Raw genomic sequence first — 20,315 nt, 5'->3', positions numbered from 1 at the left:
TACCATATGACCTAGCAATTACACTTCTGGGCATTCCCCCCCCCAAAAAATCAAAAAGATATATGCACCCCTCTATTCATTGCAGCATTATTCACAGTAGCCAAGATATAGAAGCAACTTAAGTGCCCAGTGATAGATGAATGGATAAACAAGATGTGGTGTATGTATACAGTGGAATATTAGTCATGAAAAAGAATGAAATTTTTACCATTTGCAACAACATGGATGAACCTAGAGAGTACTACTCTAAGTGAAATAAGACAAAGACAAATTCCATATGACCTCACTTACATGTGGAATCTAAAAGACGAAACAAACAAGAAAACAGAGACAGACTCATAGATACAGAGAACAACTGTAGTTGCCATGGGTTTGGGGTTGGGGAGTTGGGCAAAATAGGCTAAGGGAATTAAGAGGTACAGACTTCCAGTTATAAAATAATTAAGTCATGGGGATGAAATGTGCAGCATAGGGAATATAGTCTATAATATTGTAATAACCTTGTATAGTGATATATGGCTACTAGGCTTATCATGGAGATCAATATGTAATGTATATGTGTAGAATCACTATGTTGTAAGCCTGAAACTAACATAATATTGTATGTCAACTATACTTCAGTTTAAAAACATAAAGAAAAAAATAAATCTATGTTATGTTCTTCTAGAACAAAAAATTTCACAATTTGCATGGAAACACTAAAGACCCCGAATAGCCAAAGCAATCTTGAGAAAGAAAAACATAGCTGGAGGAAACAGGCTCCCGGACTTCAGACTATACTACAAAGCTACAGTAATCAAGACAGTATGGTACTGGCACAAAAACAGAAATATAGATCAATGGAACAGGATAGAAAGCCCAGAGATAAACCCACTCACGTGTGGTCACCTTATCTTTGATAAAGGAAGCAAGAATATACAATGGAGAAAAGACAGCCTCTTCAATAAGTGGTGCTGGGAAAACTGGACAGCTACATGTAAAAGAATGAAATTAGAACATTCCCTAACACCATACACAAAAATAAACTCAAAATGGATTAGAGACCTAAATGTAAGGCCAGACACTATAAAACTCTTAGAGGAAAACATAGGCAGAACACTCTGTGACATAAATCACAGCAAGATCCTTTTTGACCCACCTCCTAGAGAAAGGGAAATAAAACCAAAAATAAACAAATGGGACCAAATGAAACTTAAAAGCTTTTGCACAGCAAAGGAAACCATAAACAAGACGAAAAGGCTACCCTCAGAATGGGAGAAAATATTTGCAAACGAAGCAACTGACAAAGGATTAATCTCCAAAATATACAAGCAGCTCATGCAGCTCAATAACAAAAAAACAAACAACCCAATCCAAAAATGGGCAGAAGACCTAAATAGACATTTCTCCAAAGAAGATATACAGATTGCCCACAAACACATGAAAGGATGCTCAACATCACTAATCATTAGAGAAGTGCAAATCCAAACCACGAGGTATCATGTCACACCGGTCAGAATGGCCATCATCAAAAAGTCTACAAACAATAAATGCTGGAGAGGGTGTGGAGAAAAGGGAACCCTCTTGCACTGTTGGTGGGAATGTAAATTGATACAGCCACTATGGAGAATAGTATGGAGGTTCCTTAAAAAACTAAAAATAGAACTACTGTATGACCCAGCAATCCCACTACTGGGCATATACCCTGAAAAAACCATAATTCAAAAAGAGTCATGTACCACAATGTTCATTGCAGCACTATTTACAGTAGCCAGGACATGGAAGCATCCCCAGTGTCCATCGACAGATGAATGGATAAAGAAGATGTGGCACATATACACAATGCAATATTACTCAGCCATAAAAAGAAACAAAATTGAGTTATTTGTAGTGAGGTGGTTGGACCTAGAATCTGTCACACAGACTGAAGTAAGTCAGAAAGAGAAATGCTAACACATATATATGGAATCTAAAAAAAAAAAAAAAGGTTCTGAAGAACATAGGGGCAGATCAGAATTAAAGACACAGACATAGAGAATGGACTTGACACGGGGAGGGGGAATGGTAAGCTGTGACGCAGTGAGAGAGTGGCATTGACATCTATACACTACCAAATGTAAAATAGATAGCTAATGGGAAGCAGCCGCATAGCACAGGGAAATCAGCTAGGTGCTTTGAGACCACTTAGAGGGTGGGATAGGGAGGTTGGGAAGGAGATGCAAGAGGGAGGGTATATGTGGATATAGCAGATTCACTTTATTATACAGCAGAAACTAATACACCGTTGTAAAGCAATTATACTCCAATAAAGATGTTAAAAAAAAAAAAGAAAGCTATGTTCTTGATGCTGCAAAACTAGTTGTTTAGTTTTTAAGTATCAAATCTTGGCCAGCTGGTTAAACTATAGCTTAAACTATAACGTCAATACCAGTTTACTTTAAGGTCACAGATCTGAACTGAATAATGTTAAATAGCTGTTAACAGTGTTAAAAAGACAATGCTAGTGTTTTGCAGTTATGTATTGTTTTTCATCCGGAGCGTCCAGTTGAACAGTGGTTTTCTAGCTATGTTCTGTCAAGCCCCAGGGCTGCTGTGCAGTTTAAAGTAGGGTTGGGGAGGTTCAGCATGTTGGGCTCTTTCTTATCATCCTCATCCAATGTCTTCAGTTATATATTCTGTACAGAATTCTATGTAAGATTTCCCCTTGTTGGGGGTGGGTAGTTTATATTGTATTTTAAAAGTTTGGAGACAGTTGCATCCTGGCAGTTATTCTTGTGCATTTAAACCTATTTGATGTTCTTTTTTCACACTGTTGCAGGAATCTGATAAAATTTTTTTGAATCTTTGTGCTGGAATCTTGGATCTGTAATTTATATAAACGCTATTTATCTGCCTCTTTGCCTTTCTCCTCCCACCCTTTTTCTGGCTTATGGGCATTGTTGAGCGTCTACTTTATGCGCCCACAATATAGGATTTTGGCCCTGTACTATTCACAATAAAATCCTTAAATCCACAGCAGATAGATTTCCCAGAGACATTTCCACTTAAATTTCTAAAAATAAAATTGTGTGCTTTACCTTTTTTTTTGCGGTACGCGGGCCTCTCACTGTTGTGGCCTCTCCCGTTGCGGAGCACAGGCTCCGGACGCGCAGGTTCAGCGGCCATGGCTCACGGGCCCAGCCGCTCCGCGGCATGTGGGATCCTCCCGGACCGGGGCACGAACCCGTGTCCCCTGCATCGGCAGGCGGACTCTCAACCAGTGCGCCACCAGGGGAGCCGTGCTTTACCTTTTAAAAATATTTAGAATAAGGGAAGTTTTACTTACACAAATGATTTATGCCTATCTTCAGTGTGAAGATGAAGTACTTTTCAGGATGCTGGATTAAAATTTCTGAAAACTAGAAAGTTGGGAGCTAAAAAACAGTATAGCTGGGATACATAGCCTAAAAAATCATCCAAGTTCTAGGAGCTATGTACTGCAGGTCCATGAGATAGTTGCTAAAATGGTCTTATTGGTATGTAACTCAGTAGATAAAGCATAGAAGGAAACTTTGAGATTCACTATATTTAGTTGAGTCTTTTAGCTCAGGGAGTGTCCAAAAGTTGATGACAGAACAAATCCTTCCTCCCCTCCACACACCTTTTTCCTGAAGGAACAAAATTCTACAATTCTCTTCTCCCCACTCCTTTCCTCACACAGGTAAACATTTTTGTGGTCAATTTGAATCATTGGAATGTGTGTGATTTTCATGAAAAGAATGTTAAAACACAATAATTAACTACATGAAACATGTTTGGCGGTGGGGAGAGAGGAAAATTTGACCTGGAAATTTAAGTGATTTAGTGACTTTTAAAAAATTTTAATTTCTGCACTTCTGTAAGAAATAAAATAAGGCACTATAGTTCCTTTTTCCTATGTTTTAAATAAGAGATAAATCCAGTTTTCCTATATGATGAGTCATGGATATAGTTAAACTTCTGTACAAGTAGGTAGAATAATGCAGCTGTCTTTTCAGTAGGTAGGCAGCGTCTCTTCTCCATCCATCCATAAACATATCCATCATTATAATATCATACAGATTATTTTCACTGCCATAAATTTCCTCCGTGCTCTGCCTATTCATCACTCCCCTGCCTACCCTCCCCATAATCACTGATCTTTTTATTTTCTCTATTGTTTTCCCTTTTCCAGAATGTTGTATAGTTGGAATCATACAGTATGTAGCCGTTTCAGACTGGTTTCTTTCACTTAGTAATATGAGTTTAAGACTCCTTCATGTGTTTTCATGGCTTGATAGCTTATTTCTTTTTAGCATTGAATAATATTCCATTGTCTGGTTATAGCATAGTTTACTTATCCCCACACGTACTTGGTTGCTTCCAAGTTTTGGCAATTATGAATAAAACTGCTTTAAACATCCATATTCAGGTTTTTGTGTGGACATACATTTTCAAACTTCTTTGGGTAAATGCGAAGAAACACAATTGCTGGATTATATGGTAAGAATATGTTTTGTAAGAAAACATCAGACCGTCTTCCAAAATGGCTGTAACATTTTGCATTCTCACCAGCAATGAATGAGAGTTCCTGTTGTTCCTTATCCTCGCCAGAATTTACTATTATCAGTGTTCCAGATTTTGGCCATTCTAATAGATATGTAATTGTTGTTTTAATTTGCGTTTCCTTGGTGACATATGATATAGATCATCTTTTCATATATAATATTTGTTTGCCATCTGTATTCAAGTCTTTGGCCTATTTTTTAATGGAGTTGTTTGTTTTCTTGTTGAATTTTAAGAGTTCTTTTTATATGTTATATAGCAGTCCTTTTATCAGGTGTGTCTTTTGCAGATATTTTCTCCCAGACCTGGCTTTTCTTCTCAATCTCTTGACATTGTCTTTCACAGAGTAAAAGTTTTCAATTTTAATGAATTTCAGCTTATCAGTTATTTCTTTCAGGGATTGTGTCTTTGGTGTTGTGTCTACAAAGATATTGATCTCGGAGAGATAGCGGTGAGCGGTCCTGAAGAGAGATCTTAGTTTCCTGGCCAGGAATTGAACCTAGGTAGTCTGGATGAAAACCAGGAATCCTAGCTGCTAGACCACCAGGGACTAGAGGCTAGAAGCATTGTGCCCTGGCTGTAACCCCCATTGAAGGCAAGAATGTTTCAAGGAGGCAAAAACTGTAAAAACAGGTACAAAGTTTATTATTAGAGAAACAGCATATCATGTGGGAGAGCACACAGAGAAGCAGTTTATTTAAGACAGAAGCAAGGCAGAAATACACACCAGGAGAGGAGTGCGGTCATCCTGAATGAGGAGTGCAGTAAGTCAGAAGTTAGGCATAAATACACACCCAGAGAGAAAGAGTATGTGCGTCCTGTCTAATGAGGAGGAGTGCAGTAAAGAGTTGATTTAAATCCTTTATGTAGGACAGTTCTTCCAGGTCTTTGTTTACCTTTGGCCAGTTATCTTGTTTCTTTTTTCACACCTGACTGGTCCTAGGACCCTCCCCAAGATGCGTGCGCAACTTTTTGCAAAGATGGATCCCACTGCAGAGGCCTGTGGGGATATGTCCACACTTATTATGGGGTGGTGCCCCCTCTCTTTTGGACCCCCAAGGAGCCTTCCTGCACATATGCAGACAGGGAAGTTTTCCTTGACCTCAGGACTGGTCATCTTTTTACTTCAGCAGAGCTCAGCTTTTGCCACTAGCTTTGTCCTTGGAGTGGCTGGGTGAGAACAAAGCTTCAATTTTACTTTACTTGCAGACACCAGCTGTCCAGCCCAGGGGTCCATCTATCTCCTACCTCAGTAGGTCCTCTATCTCCTACTGTCCCCAAAGTCATCTATGTTGTCTCCTATGCTGTCTTCTAAGAGTTTTATAGTTTTCATTTTACATTTATGTCTATGATCCATTTTAGTTAATTTTTGTGGAGAGTGTAAGGCCTTTGTCTGGATTCATTTTTTTGCATGTGGATGTCCAGTTATTCCAGCACCATTTGTTGAAGAGACTATCTTTGCTCCATTGTATCACCTTTGCTCTTTTATCAAAGATCAGTTGACTATATTTATAAAGGTCTATTTCTGGGCTCTGTATTCTGTTACAGTAATCTATTTGTCTGTTCTTTTGCCAGTACTACACTGTCTTGATTACTGTAGCTTTATAGTAAATCTTGAAGTTAGGTAACATCAGTCATCCAACTTTGTTCTTCTCTTTTGATATTGTATTGGCTATTCTTAGTCTTTGCCTCTGCATGTAAACTGTAGTTTGTTGATATCCATAAAATAACTTGATGTTTTGATTGGGATTGTGTTGAATTCATAGATAATATTGGGAAGAACTGACATCTTGACAGGATTGATTCTTTCCATGAACATGGAATGTCTCATTTATTTAGTTTTTTAAATTTCATTCATCAGAGTTTTGTAGTTTTGCTCATATAGATCTTGTACATATTTTGTTAGATTTATACTTAAGTGATTTATTTAGGTGTTACTATAAATAGTATTGTGGGGTTTTTTTTTTTTTTTTTTTTGGCAGTATGCGGGCCTATCACTGTTGTGACCTCTCCGTTGCGGAGCACAGGCTCTGGACGCGCAGGCTCAGTGGCCATGGCTCATGGGCCCAGCCGCTCTGCGGCATGCGGGATCTTCCCAGACTGGGGCACGAACCCGCGTCCCCTGCATCGGCAGGTGGACTCTCAACCACTGCGCCACCAGGGAAGCCCATAGTATTGTGTTTTTAATTTAAATTCCACATGTTTATTGTTGACATATAGGAAAGTGATTGACTTTTATATATTAACCTTATATCCTGCAACCTTGCTATAATTGCTTACTAACTCCAGGAGATTTTTTTTTTTTGGTTGATTCTTTCAGATTTTCTACATAGATGATCATGTTATCTGTGGACAAAGACAGTTTTATGACTTCTTTTCTGATCTGTATACCTTTTATTTCCTTTTCTTGCCTTATTGTATTGACAAGGATATCCAGTGTGACACTGAAAAGGAGTGGTGTGAGGAGACATCCTTGCCTTGTACCTGATCTTAGTGGGAAAGTATCAAGTTTCCCCCCTTTAAGTATAATGTTAGCTGTAAGGTTTCTGTAGATCGTCTTTACCAAATTGAGAAAGTTCCCCTCTATTCCTAGTTTTTATCATGGAAATTTTTTTTATCATGAATGGATTATATATTTTTAATGAGCTAATGCTATATGTATTTATGGAAGTAAAACTCAGTTTCATTTTAGTTTTCCTTATTCATTGATTATTCTTTTACCTTTTCACTTTTACCAGTTGTTAATTTGTGTGTTTCTAGGCTCAGCTTGCCAATCGGAAACAAAAATTAGAGTCTGTGGAGCTGTCCAGCCAATCGGAAATTCAGCACCTGAGCAGTAAGCTGGAGCGGGCCAATGACACCATCTGTGCCAATGAGTTGGAAATAGAGCGCCTCACCATGAGGGTCAATGACTTGGTTGGAACCAATATGACTGTTATGCAAGACCAGCAGCAAAAAGAAGAAAAATTGAGGGAATCTGAAAAACTGTTAGAGGTATGTTTTTAAGTTGTAATATACTGTAACTGAGGAAATGTGTGTTTTAAGAGAGACTAATGAACCTGGAACTAGGTTCCAAAATCTATGGTTTCTTCCCTACTCTGTAGCCAATATATATTGATTTAATAACAGGATCAGATATTAATAACAGGCCTTATTAATATGGTGCCTGTTAGATAACTTACAGTTTGATTCCCTGGCTACGTTTTCTCATGAAATAGAAAAATTTAATAACATCTGACTTTTTTTCTGAGTATTTTTGCAGGTTCTGCAAGAAGAAAAGAGAGAATTGAAGGCAGCTCTTCAGACTCAAGAAAATTTCATGTGTGAGACAAGAATACAAAAGGAGAAGCTACAAGCAAAATTAAAGGCAACTGACACTCAACACACAGTAGAGACCATAAGGTATATTTAATCTTAAATATTATTAATCTTAGCCACGGGGTGGTTTAGCATTAAGCACCATTTTTAATATTGCATAGTCATAATTTTGTGTTTGATCATATTATGGGTTTTCTTATTCAGTGTTAATTTCTGAGTTAAATTTTTATATCTTTAGAAAGTATTGTATGATTAGTTTTTTCTGCCTACAGTTTGAGTCCCCTAACCAAGAGACTCTGATGTTTAGAAAGTGAGGAACCCTTTTGTCAATCCATACCCTTGCCAAAACTGCAAACGTGAAAGGAATTATAGTCTACGTCTCCTGGGAGGCCTCCCTTCCTTGGTAGAACAGGTCATGTTTAGTAGCTGCTTATCATCAATAAGCCAGCTATTGAGATAGCCCTTTAAAAAATTCCTAAAGTTAATTTTGCTTCTATGTATGAATTGTTGCTCTGAAGTTTATAATTTAAGTCTGGTGCACATTTCTGTTTTTGTCTATAACTTTTCAGTTTCTTTGACTCAAGGTATCAAGTGTCAACAAGGTGAATTTTGCCATTTTGTCTTTTTCCCTTGAAAAACAGGCCAAATCCCAGTTGAGAAAGGAGTAGACTGTTGCTGACTTTTTTAGAAGCATCATCTCTGCCTCTTTACTCGCCCAGTTTTTTGTTTTGTTTTGTTTTTTCGTAAATCAGGAAACAAACTGAAGAGTTCTGAAGAGTTTCATTACCAAAAAGAGTTGGGAAATATGAACTGGCTGTGTGTTGCTTTTGTTTGCAAAGATACAAGGCATTTAACAGTCCTTCTGTGTCTTCCCATAGGTCACTGGAGGAGTCTCAGGCAGAAAGGAGGTATGCCTCTCAAGGGCAGGGAGACTTAGAGAATGTGCTCTCCCGACTGGATTTTACCCACACTAGTGAAGAACTTCTGCAGGCAGAAGTGACTCGTCTGGAAGTCAGGTACGTAATTACATACATTTCAGAAACACTCAAATTGTTAGAAACTATTTTCAATCATCATATTGATAAAGTAAGCTAATATAACAAGTGAAAAAATTTTTTCCTCTCTATCATTCACAAATGGCCTAACTTCTTATTTCATTGAGATTAAAGGAGAACTGTAAATCTCAGTTAAAGGAGAACTTCCTAATATTCTTACCACCAAACCTACCAGTCAGCCTGCAATCTGTCTGTGTCCTTAATCTGTTAGAGTGAATGAATCAGTGGATGATGTCTGTGCTCCTAAGACTCCACTTACATACTGATTCTACAGCTTCTCCTTTTCTCTTTTACATCATCAAGTTTTTAATCTCTGCTAAATCATTTCCACTAGTATAAAATATGTTTTAATATTCCTCATCTTGGGAAAAAAATGAAAATCCTCCTTTAATTCTATACCCCTGTCAAGTTCTTTCTGTATTTGTCTGCTGTCCTTTAAAACCAAATTCTTCAAAAGAGGTGTCTCTATTGACTGACTGTACATCTTCACATTTCTCCTGTGCAGAAGGCCTTCAGTTAGGCAGCCTTTCCCCTCTACCAGCCACATGACTGGAGCTGCTCTTGGGAAGATCTCCCTGGACACATGGTGCTCCTTCCTTCTGTGCTGAAATGCTGTTGATATTTCCTAGTGTGTTGATTGAATCCTGACTTATGCTATACCATGCCCAGCTCACTTGTATCACCATACTGTGAATTTTTTTATCATCCCGCTGAACTTGCTGATTGGGAAGAGTTTGATATTTTGTTTAAACGTAAATCATGGTCATTTGTAAAGTAGTATTTTCTGCTGTGTAGAAGATAAAAATAAAATAAATAAACTGTTAGCCTTTAGGCAAACAGATAACCAAAAAATTGCTGTTTTACCCTTTTAAGTACAGTAATAAGTTTTTTGTCCTATCTTTAAGTAATATATCTTTTATTTCTGTTTTTGCAAACCACTAAATATTTTCTTTACATATTAAATATACATGCATACACACACAGAGTTTTTGCTTTATTTCTTTCTCACCTTGGAATACTTAAGATATTCTTAGTTGTCATTACTGAGGTATATTTGCATACTTTAGATTGAATAAAGTAAAAGCTTAGTATTCTTATTGACATTAGAACTAATATTTACATTTTTTATCCTGATTTTCCATTGATAGACTTTTTAGTGATCTTTTACATGTTTTGCTGTGCTCTCAGCAGGCCCTGAAGGCTTGCCTCTTGTTTCTGACACACTGCCTCTTGCATTGTGACCTGGTACACTTTAGTCTCTTTAGGCCTCGATTTTCCCATCTGTAGATAGGACAAGATTATCTGATTTTCTTCTCGCTCTACCTCAATGTTTGACACACTGTAGTCACATTCTAAGTACCAAATAAATAAGCATTCTAGGATTTTTAGAAATAGGTAAAGTTGGAATAAATGGATACAAATACCAGTGTTCAGTAGTAAAACAAAGACTTTCAAAATTATTTTTCTGTATCAAAAGGCAAGTAGAAAAATGAACCCTTTTAGACAGCTTATTTGTGTTGTTCAGTTTGAACAGAATATTCCCTGAAACAGGAACTGTAGGAATTTAAGTGATTGTTTCTGTGTTGTTGTATTGTAGAGATGGTATTTTTGAACGATAGCTTATCTGGTAAGTTGGCTGTGTGGGTGAAACAATCTAGATAGTTATTAAGCCTGTATTGAACAGTCTGGAACCAAATGATGCAGGGCATAAGGGTATGGTGGGCAAGGTTAGAGGGAGGTAAGAAGTAAAAGACATTATTTTAATCATAGAATTTGTGGTTCGAGAAACATAATATGCACATTAAAGGACCTAAGAGCAATTTAAAGTGAAAATTCTAGAAAATGTCTACATTCAAGCTCTAACAATTGAAAATAGACTGTTTTTAAGGTAATTAAGGAATGAGGGTCAGTGTGGCTCTATCCAGGTAAATGTTGATCTGACTCTTGAAAGGGTGTTGACTATCCATTGCCTGGTAGGAGGGGAAGGTGCTGTGTGGTCAAGGGGATGGTGTGTGAAGAGACAAGAAGTCAGGCTTAGCAAATGGCACATGGCAGACAGTAAAGCCTAGCAATTTAGCGGCAAAAAGACTTTATTAGTAGATATGAGCTGTGAGATAAGAGAGGTATGGTGCCCCTGAGGTTCTTGTATCTGATGAGTGATTGATTCTTAAGTAAGGGTGACAAGTTGGAAACTCTTTGAAGAAGATTCTTTTGGCAGCTGTGTGTAGGATGGGATTGTAATTAAGTTGGTGAAGACTGAGATTATGATGCAGCTCCTGTACAACTAGAGAGAAAAAAACTACCTAAGTTGCTATAATCTTGAGAATTTTGTAACCAGTAATATTCTAAGCAGAGAGAAAGAATATAGGTAAACACAGAACTCAAAAGTATCTCCAGAAGTGTGAATTGGATTTAGCTGCCTCCAGTGATAAGGAAATCAGAAATGAGTTTTATTTTGGGGTGGGAGGTGATGTTTAAGGGTATTTCTTGGACATCAAGAAGGTAAGGTTAGATAACTCAATTTGTGGGTTTCAGGGTTTTGTTTTATTTTAAATATGTGACCTTAATTTTGTCATACAGCTTGGAATCTGTGAGTACGACATGTAAACAGCTGAGCCAAGAGCTAATGGAAAAATATGAAGAACTAAAGAAGATGGAAGTGCATAACAATGAGTACAGGGCAGAGATTAAGAAGGTAAAGGTCCGCATGCCTGGGATCGCAAAGCCCTTTGTGTTTATGGACTGAGCTGTGGGTTGAGAGGTTACAGGAATTATTTTTAATGAGAGAAAAATGTAACCCAGAGGCCATTTGATGCTCACGAGTAGAGAGTACCTGGAAGGTGCTTAGGAGAGTGTCTTTCTGTGTCATCCCCAGGGATGCCGTGTAAGTATTTTCAAGAGAGTTGAAGCCTGCCCCTTTGAACTCTACAACGTTATTTTAAATGTGCCTTGATGAAAAGTTTTCTAGAAGCTACGCACCTTCTTGCTTGCACAAGCACATGAACATATTATATGAGCTGGCATTTAATATTTTCTTACTGACCAAAGGTGGTGATGGATGTGTATTCTCTTCTGTGCTGTGGGTAGTTATATCCTCATTGGCATTTGAAGTGTGCAGAGTTTGTCTCTATGTTAGTGGGCCCTGGCTGTCCTGTTTGTTGACTCATATTTTTTATTACTTCTTTGAGATTACTTCTAGCCCCTTTCTTCCTCTTGCCTTTCTGTTGTCTTCTGTGGACCAGGAAACTATATAAGCAAAATTTTTAGATTTGCAACTAGAAAAAGAATGAAGGTGACAGGGGCTGTCCTCTAAACAATGTGGCTTCGACTTTGATACTGGTTCTCAGCATTTGAGTAAGGCATCTCTCCCTGTTTTGAAATCTAATAGGTAATTGTGGGTATAACCACCTGACCTTCAGTACAGATATGCAGCTTGGTAAATTGCTAATTTTCTGCAGATTTAATCAGGGAAAAATTCATGTCTTGAGGTAAGGTAAAAATTACTTTATTATTATACTTTTCTATCTAACATGTCTTCTTTTAATTTTTAATGCCTTCTATTTCTTTGTAGTTGAAAGAACAAATTTTGCAGGCTGAACAGAGTTACAGTTCTGTACTAGAGGGAATGAAGATGGAGATCTCCCAGCTAACTCGAGAGTTACATCAGCGAGATATCACTATTGCTTCCACCAAAAGTTCTTCCTCTGACATGGAGAAGCAACTCAAAGCAGAGATGCAAAAGGCAGAAGAAAAAGCAGTAGAGCACAAGGTGAAACTAGAACAAAAATTCTCTTTATTTGAAGTTTGTTTTTTAAATTTATTTATTTTTGGCTGCATTGTGTCTTTGTTGCTGTGTGCAGGCTTTCTCTAGTTGTGGTGAGCGGGGGCTACTCTTCATTGCAGTGCGCGGGCTTCTCATTGCAGTGGCTTCTCTTGTTGCAGAGCACAGGCTCTAGGCATGTGGGCTTCAGTAGTTGTGGCACGCGGGCTCAGTAGTTGTGGCTTGCGGGCTCTAGAGCTCAGGCTGAGTAGTTGTGACGCATGGGCTTAGTTGCTCTGCGGCATGTTAGATCTTCCCGGACCAGGGCTCGAACCCATGTCCCCTGCATTGGCAGGTGGATTCCCAACAACTGTGCCACCAGGGAAGCCCCTGAAGTTTGTTTTTGAAGATTCAATTTATTAAAGGTATATTCCATAGTAGTTAATTTAGTAAATTTTTATTAGCCCTCTTCTTCAGGCTAAGGGTAGGCTGGTTAACAAGCAGTCTAGTGGAGATTGGTGGGAGGTGAGAGTAGATGAGACAAGTGAAGAGACCCTCTCTGTGGCGTGTAGGGTGTGTATTAAGGCTGTGCCACGTTCGCTGTGACAGACCAGAGTTCAGACAGGGCGAGTGGTCAGGGATGAGACTGGAAAGCAGTGACCTGCTCCTGAAGGGCCTGCCCACCCTGTGCAGGAGTAAAAGGTCTCTGTGGTTGTCGTGTGGAGAATAAGTGAGGAGGCAAAGAGACTCGGATGCTGTCACAGCAGTGAGACTGTGGCCCGAGCACTGTGCCAGGGAGGCAGAGGGAAATGGATGCATTCTGGAGAAAATCGACTGGGCTTTGTATTTGATTCGACCAGGAGAATGAGTTAGACAGAGTTAGGAGAAGATGTCACTCAGGATTCTGGCTTGGGCAACTGAATAGGAAGTGATGCTCTTTAGTGAAATACAGAAAAGATAAGGAGCAGGTTTGAGGAGGATAATGAGTTTGTATAAAGGGTACATAAAATGGGCAAGCTGGGACACTGGTTTGAGATAAAGGCTGGACTTCCATATGGAAATATCTAGTAGTCAGTTCCACAGAAGGCCTGGAGTTCAAGATTAAAATCAAGGTAAGACATTTAGTTGTGGAAATCTTTGCATGAAGTTGGCATTTGAAACCCTGAGAGACTTTGATATTATAGCGAGAAGGCATAGAGTATGAAGAGGAGAGACTTGCACCAAACTTAGGAATCTACTCATTTAGGTAAAAAGGTGTTGGAATGGAGCTAAAAAGAAAAGTAGCAATAAGGAAGGAAATCAGGTAGTTTTCACAAAGGAAGTAGGAAGGCAGGGAAGGAAGGAATCTTTTCAAGTAGGAATGGCTAAGCAGAAAAGCTAAGGAGAATGAGGACTGAAAATAAGTTTTACTGCCTTGTGAAAGGAGTGCAGTCCACATGATGCTGGAGGTGGAGGCCAGTAAGAGGAGTGCTGGGGGTTACCAGTGCCTGACTCATCTTCTTAGAATAGTATTCTAATTGCATGCATATGAATTCATGTTGAAACACCTTTTCAACAACCTTTCAGAAAGTATTTGTATATATGAATGAAGAATGTGACCTCGCCTAATGAAAATTACATGTGGAAAAATTTTATAAGATGCGCTTGATTTATTTGTTACATTTATTTGTTTTTTGCTTTTCCCTTCTCAGGAGATTTTGGCTCAGTTGGAGTCACTCAAGTTAGAAAATCATCGTCTTTCTGAAATGGTGATGAAATTGGAATTGGGTTTACATGAGGTACATAAATAGAAACTTAAGTTTTTCTACTATCCAAGCCTTTAAAGAAATCACTTTGTAAATACTGATATTGTAAAGAGAAAGTTAAGATCAAACTATGAAACAATCCTTCTGCAAAAACTTTCTCAAATGAAAAGAAGTCAAGACAGTGATGGGAGTGAGCAAAATATGACTCTCCACTCCAGCAATTGGAAGATTTAAAAAAATATTATGTATGTGATAAAATACATAATGTGTTCTTAATAGGGAGAATGTATGTAAAGGGCTTAGCATAATGTCTGGCATTTAGTAAATATACAATAAATGTTTGATGCTGTTATTATTATTACTGAAATTATTGTGTTCACAATATCTTTTCATTATAAAGTATATGATCTTTTAAATAGTTTGGTTTTAGTTATATTTCTACAAGATATAGTTCATTTCATCAAATAGTCTAGAATCTTTTATGTTCAGAGTATTTTACTAGACAATGTAATGGACACAAAGATGAATTAAGGTAAGATTCTTGCCTTTACAAGGTTGAGGGTAATCTAGTAGGGAGGATAAGAAATGTAAACAAACTGCTGTGAAACCAGAGAACATGATCAGCTACAGTGAGTTATAAACTGTGTGGATGCTCCTTGAACTATTTTGTTATAAAATCTATGTAATTTTCAAAATGACCCATCTGATCTGACCCATCTTTTCTTGATGTAGGTCAAATGCCCAGAGATTGTAGAAATTATTTTTTTCTGTATTTCCAGAGAGTGTGTGCCTCCAAAGATTCATGGTGACACAATGCCCCTGTTTGCTCCTAAGTAGTTTTAGTTCCACACTCATGGATTATGGAGGCTGTGGTGGCAGAACATGCAAAAAACTACATGAATACTTTATTTCAGCTAAAAGAAAATACGGGGGACCATTTTTATAATATTTTGAGAGGGTGAGACTCTCTTAGCGTCACAAAACCATAAAGAATTTTACAACATAAGGAATTTTACAACATAAAAATATAAAATTTCTGGATGACAAAAGACCCCATTAAAAAAGACTAATAGACTAGAGGAAAACAATCTATTAACAGATAAAAGGTTAATATAAAATATTAATATATAAGGATTTCCTGTAAAGATAATAAAAAGATTGGAATCCAGTAGAAAAATGGGTAAAGGACATAAATAGATAATTCATAGAAGTAATGCAAAAATCCAGTAATGAAGAAAAGCAGTTACACCCCTCTAATAATCAAAACAAAAGAAATAAATATTCTTTTGTTTATTGGCTTGACAGTGATTTTTTAAATCCAGTATAGCCAGTGTTGGCAGGAATATAGAGGAACAGGCTCTTCAGTGCTCTGTTAATGAGAAAGTGAATTGACATAGCTATTCTAGAGGGCCATTTAGCAATATCCATTAAACTGTATGTAAATACATGTAGCCTATAAAGTCCTGAGTCATGTGCTTTTCTGATTTTGATCATCATTGTTTTCCAGAAAGGTCGTATCAGTTTGCATTCCCAAAGAACCCATCCTGTAGGAGCAAAGGCATAAAAATGGTCATTTCAGTGTTGTTTGCAATATCCAAAATTTTGAAAAAAACTAAATGTTAATCTATAGAGGGATGGTTAATCATGACTTTCTATACTAGGAAATATTATGCCATCATTTAAGGTGGCAGATGAATGTGCACATCTAATCTTGCTCCCTCCCCAAATCCCTCTAAAACTATAATGAAAGGATTTTTTTTTTTTTTTTTAAAGCACAAACCTACAAGGATGGAAAAAGTGGGAGAGGAGACAACAGCTAAACATTTTGTAAGGGGGAAGATGGAAGGAAGGAAGGAAGGAAGGGAGGGAGGGAGGGAAGAAGGGAAGAAGAGAAGGAGGGAGGAAAATGACTTTATATGCCCTGATTTAACCCAGTACTAAGCTAGTGGTGGAGAAAACCTAGAACCAATCTGATTTGCACCACAGAATCTTCAGAAGGCTCAGGATTTGGCAATAGCTGATTGACAGAATCTTATCTTATGCAGTGATTACCTATTCATATTTAATAGTTGGGAACTCTCAGGGGTGCGTAAGCCAGACTATGACCAGAGAATCTGTTCAGCTTAATTTCTCCTGAAACCTCTATCTAACAGTGGTGATAATGTCCTTTCTTTACACAGCAAGGTGTGTGCTTGCTATGCACTTTTTATATTACCTTCCACATTCATTTATCTGTAATTGTTGATAGTAAAATAATAAATTTGAGAAAAAATTAAAAGATGCCTGCCTGGCAAAAGCAAACATTATCTTCTTTTAAAAAGTATATTTAAATGACATCAGAAATCAGACTCTGGCGGGGGAGAATCCTGTTAGCAGTTTATACTTCCTCTGGTTTTGAAGTTACACACAGTGTAAACATGGTGTACGTATTAAGAACAATTATTAGAAAGTGCCGTTTTGCATTTTACCTTGGAGGAAGGTGATATTACTTTTACAAATGAATATTTTAGCTAAATAACTGTTTTAATAAAAGTATCTAATATCTTAATAGTAAAAGCAATAGCTCTGATAAAGTATTTACCACAGTAAAAATAAAAATTGACAGTAGTTTATAGTTTAACTCCTATGTCCTGCAAATTTTTTTTTGAGATTTTAGCATTTTGTAACTTACTGTCACTGCTAGAACAGATAGTTAAATGGTTTTATTTTAAGATTTATTTTTTTGCTAGGTGCATTCTGTTTGTCAAACCACTGTTTACCAGCTTATTTTCGGAAAGTTCTTTATAGAAAAGACCAAGCTAAACATCGAATTAAATTCCAAAGAACATAACCATAATTTTTCAGAATGCTAATGAAAATATTTTGTCATTAGAAGAAAATGGTCCAGACCTCTGTCTTTTTAGGTACTGTATTACCAGGAAACACCTAGAATTGAAGAACAATAAATAATCACAGAATTCAGACCAGATCAGAGTAGTCATACCTACCTTATCCTTGAATACTGCCTTATCATGTCCAAATTTATTTCACATACCAGAATAGGTGCCAACATTACGTAAAACTCTTTAAGACCAGAGAGTTGTTTATTTAAAAGTTGTCCCTGCCAGCCAGAATTCCTTTTCAGAGCCTTATGTCCAAATTTCTTTCTTTGAAATAGGTCTTTTGATTTTCTTCCACAGGTGTTCTGGGGCTATTCCACCTTCTCTTTCCTTTTTTTTTTTTTTAATCAGTAGCTTTGTTTTTAAGTTAAAGCGTAGTTCTATAATTGTATAGTATAGTTACAATATTATATTAAAGTGTACAACATGATTCAGTATTTTTATAGATTATAGCCCGTTTAGAGTTATTGTAAAATAATGGCTTTATTCCCTGTGCTGTACAATATATCCTTGTGGCTTATTTATTTATACATATACATGCATTTGTACCTCTTAAACCCCTACCCCTATCTGGTCCCCCCCCTCCCCTCTCCCCATTGGTAAACCACTAGTTCTGTTTCTGTTTTGTAATATTCATTTGTTGGTTTTATTTTTTAGATTCCACATCTAAGTGATAACATACAGTATCTGGATTTCTCTTTCTGACTTATTTCACTGAGCTCAACGTTCTCTTTCTTGAGGAAGAATCCATGGCTGCTATTTTCTTTCTTTTTCCCTGTTTTTGATTCTCATCCGTAGCTTTCTTCCATCCTAGTTCCAGCTTTCCTCCAGTTCCTTGGATATTCCTTGGCACATCAGGGAAGCCCATTGTGCTCCTCGTTTTCTGCCCCTATCCACTGTAAGAAACAGAACGTTGTTTCTCTTTTAGGGGACCAAAACCAAATCTTCACTTTTTCCTGAGTAAAGCCATAGATTAACCAGTCATAGCTGAAAGTAATTTTCCAACAGCAGTATCACAGATTACAAGTTATTCTTGTATAAAGTAAGTGACTCTAGTATTCTTTTTTATTAGGCAAAAGAGGTTTCACTAGCAGACCTCCAGGAGAATTATACTGAGGCATTAAATAAATTAGTGTCTGAAAATCAACAACTACAGAAAGATTTGATGGATACCAGAGCTCAGCTGGAGATTTCTACTCAGATTTGCAAAAAAAACCAGGACAGGATCTTTAAACCAACACACAGCAGAGTACCTGAGTTCAAGAACATGGAGTTCAAGTAAAATTTCTTCATAGTTTATTTAAAATATATATCTTTATAATATAATTCTCATTTCTTTGAGAATAATTTCCAATTTACAGAAATTAAACCTTCGTCAAAGGACTCTGTTTAATCCTGAAGTACACCGTGCACAAGTAAAGCTGTTAGGTTAAGAGGTGCAGGGGTTCTAAGCACTTTCATCGAGGCTTCTGGATGTAGGTGTAAATGGCAGCCTATTCCACTGAGCCTCCTCATGCCGCCTCCTACCTCTCCAGCCCCACTTGCCCCATAAGAAGTAGAAGTTGGCTTTTTGTAAAAAGCTTCTTTTGTATTTTTGGTCAACTAATGATAGACTGTTACCTAAGAAGTCAGAATTCAGTGGAAAACCACCTGGCTTCAGCTCCTACGGTACGGTTTACACGTTTTCCTACCGGGAGCCTTTGCTGACACCCTCACCCCCACTCCCACCTCTTCCCCAGATGAAGGTAAGGGCCTTCTCTCTGCACAGTGCTTCCCTCTATCCTAAGCACCAACCACACGGGGTCACCCTGGCAGCTTGCTTATCTTCCTTGCTGTATTGTAAGTGTGTGGGGGGCGGGGGCCTGGCGGTGGGGATCGGGGATTGGGGCCGGAGTGAAGGAAGGACCATCTGGTCGGAGCCAGCTGCTCATTTGGTAAATTACAGCCTTCTTAGCCTGGTCCTGTGAGTTTAAGTGAACTTCAACAACAAGTATGTTTTAAAAGAGGAAAGTTGCTACAATGTTTATCTGTTTGATTTTCTCATCTGCTATCCAGGCCAGCCAGTGGCCAGCGCAAGCATGATGGGATGGAGGCTGAGCACTACAAAGCAGGTCTTCATTCTACGCAAGGACAAGCGTTGGATAGCGTAGAGGCTGTGTCCTGGGGCCTCACCCCGCCGAGTCATCAGATCAGCCCTTGCTGCTCCACCATCTCTCTGCCTTCTAACTTTCTGTGCAAAACTCACTCTTTGCCTTCAGTGCTAGATACAAATGAAACCAATTTTTCTGACACTGTTTCTGAAAGTATAAATGACCAAGAAGACTTTATATATTCGGTATGGAGAGTTGCTGAGCTTACTAGTGTATTAAGTTTATTTAGTTTGATTTTATTTTTTATTTTAAGGTGGAGCAGTATTCCCCCTCCCACCCCCCTTACTGGTTCTCTCTCTTAAGCAGCCTTTGTTATCCTCAATTATTTCTGTCTTAAGGTTTTGCTTGTGAAGACACTGTTGTCCACGACTACTTTTCAAAATGCATCTTAAGAAATATAAGTTATAGGTATTCATTTCTTTTTAGCCTGAATGGGAAATTCCATTGCTGCCTTTTTCAGAGAGGGTCAATTTTGTGTTGGGATGATTGGTTCAAGGAATATCTCTGCCTGCCAAGATAGTCCTGGGGCATAGACAGTGGGGAAGGAGAAAAGGAACGGTTGGAAAGGGAAAGAGGTGGGTAGAGGCGGGGGAAGGAGTTGCATCTGACGTGTCTAGAACATGGACTGGGTGCCACACAGTGGTGGCCCTGGTGTCAGAGGCTGCCTTTCCATGTGGACTGGCCCCTTGTTCTCACAGCTGCTGTGAGGACTCCACTCCACCATCTTTTCTTTACCTTCTGTGCTGAAGCACTCGCCTCTGGCCATTCATTCCCATCAACCTCCCGTGGTCGTATACCTGAGAAAGTTCAGTATTTTTGACTTTTTAATGTGCCAACAAGTCCGTGGGAAGGTTTTCTTTTAGTTG

The 20,315-nt window shown here is 38.1% G+C and overlaps 1 protein-coding gene and 1 long non-coding RNA gene across 14 annotated transcripts in view; both read left to right on the top strand.

The window, feature by feature from the left end:
• Positions 1–20,315, top strand: part of LOC137224407 (uncharacterized) — a 224,035-nt gene that overhangs the window by 128,093 nt on the left and 75,627 nt on the right. The gene's annotated exons all lie outside the window — the stretch shown is intronic.
• Positions 1–20,315, top strand: part of CEP63 (centrosomal protein 63) — a 74,415-nt gene that overhangs the window by 52,478 nt on the left and 1,622 nt on the right. For 10 of the 13 annotated variants that reach the window (XM_067737749.1, XM_067737754.1, XM_067737753.1 and 7 more), the window contains 8 exons: positions 7,303–7,536; positions 7,805–7,944; positions 8,739–8,876; positions 11,496–11,610; positions 12,487–12,684; positions 14,367–14,453; positions 18,372–18,577; positions 19,355–19,634. In XM_067737749.1, the coding sequence (XP_067593850.1) occupies positions 7,303–7,536; positions 7,805–7,944; positions 8,739–8,876; positions 11,496–11,610; positions 12,487–12,684; positions 14,367–14,453; positions 18,372–18,577; positions 19,355–19,634 (1,398 nt within the window). Of the gene's footprint in view, positions 1–7,302; positions 7,537–7,804; positions 7,945–8,738; positions 8,877–11,495; positions 11,611–12,486; positions 12,685–14,366; positions 14,454–18,371; positions 18,578–19,354; positions 19,635–20,315 lie in introns of those variants that run through there. The other 3 variants (XM_067737756.1, XM_067737760.1, XM_067737757.1) reach the window with 2 other exon arrangements.

This window comes from Pseudorca crassidens, chromosome 5 (assembly GCF_039906515.1).
Source record: "Pseudorca crassidens isolate mPseCra1 chromosome 5, mPseCra1.hap1, whole genome shotgun sequence".
NCBI classification, from domain to species: Eukaryota; Metazoa; Chordata; class Mammalia; order Artiodactyla; family Delphinidae; genus Pseudorca; species Pseudorca crassidens.
The sequence above is the reverse complement of the archived record's forward strand: the minus strand, read 5'-3'. Positions and strand labels throughout refer to the sequence as shown.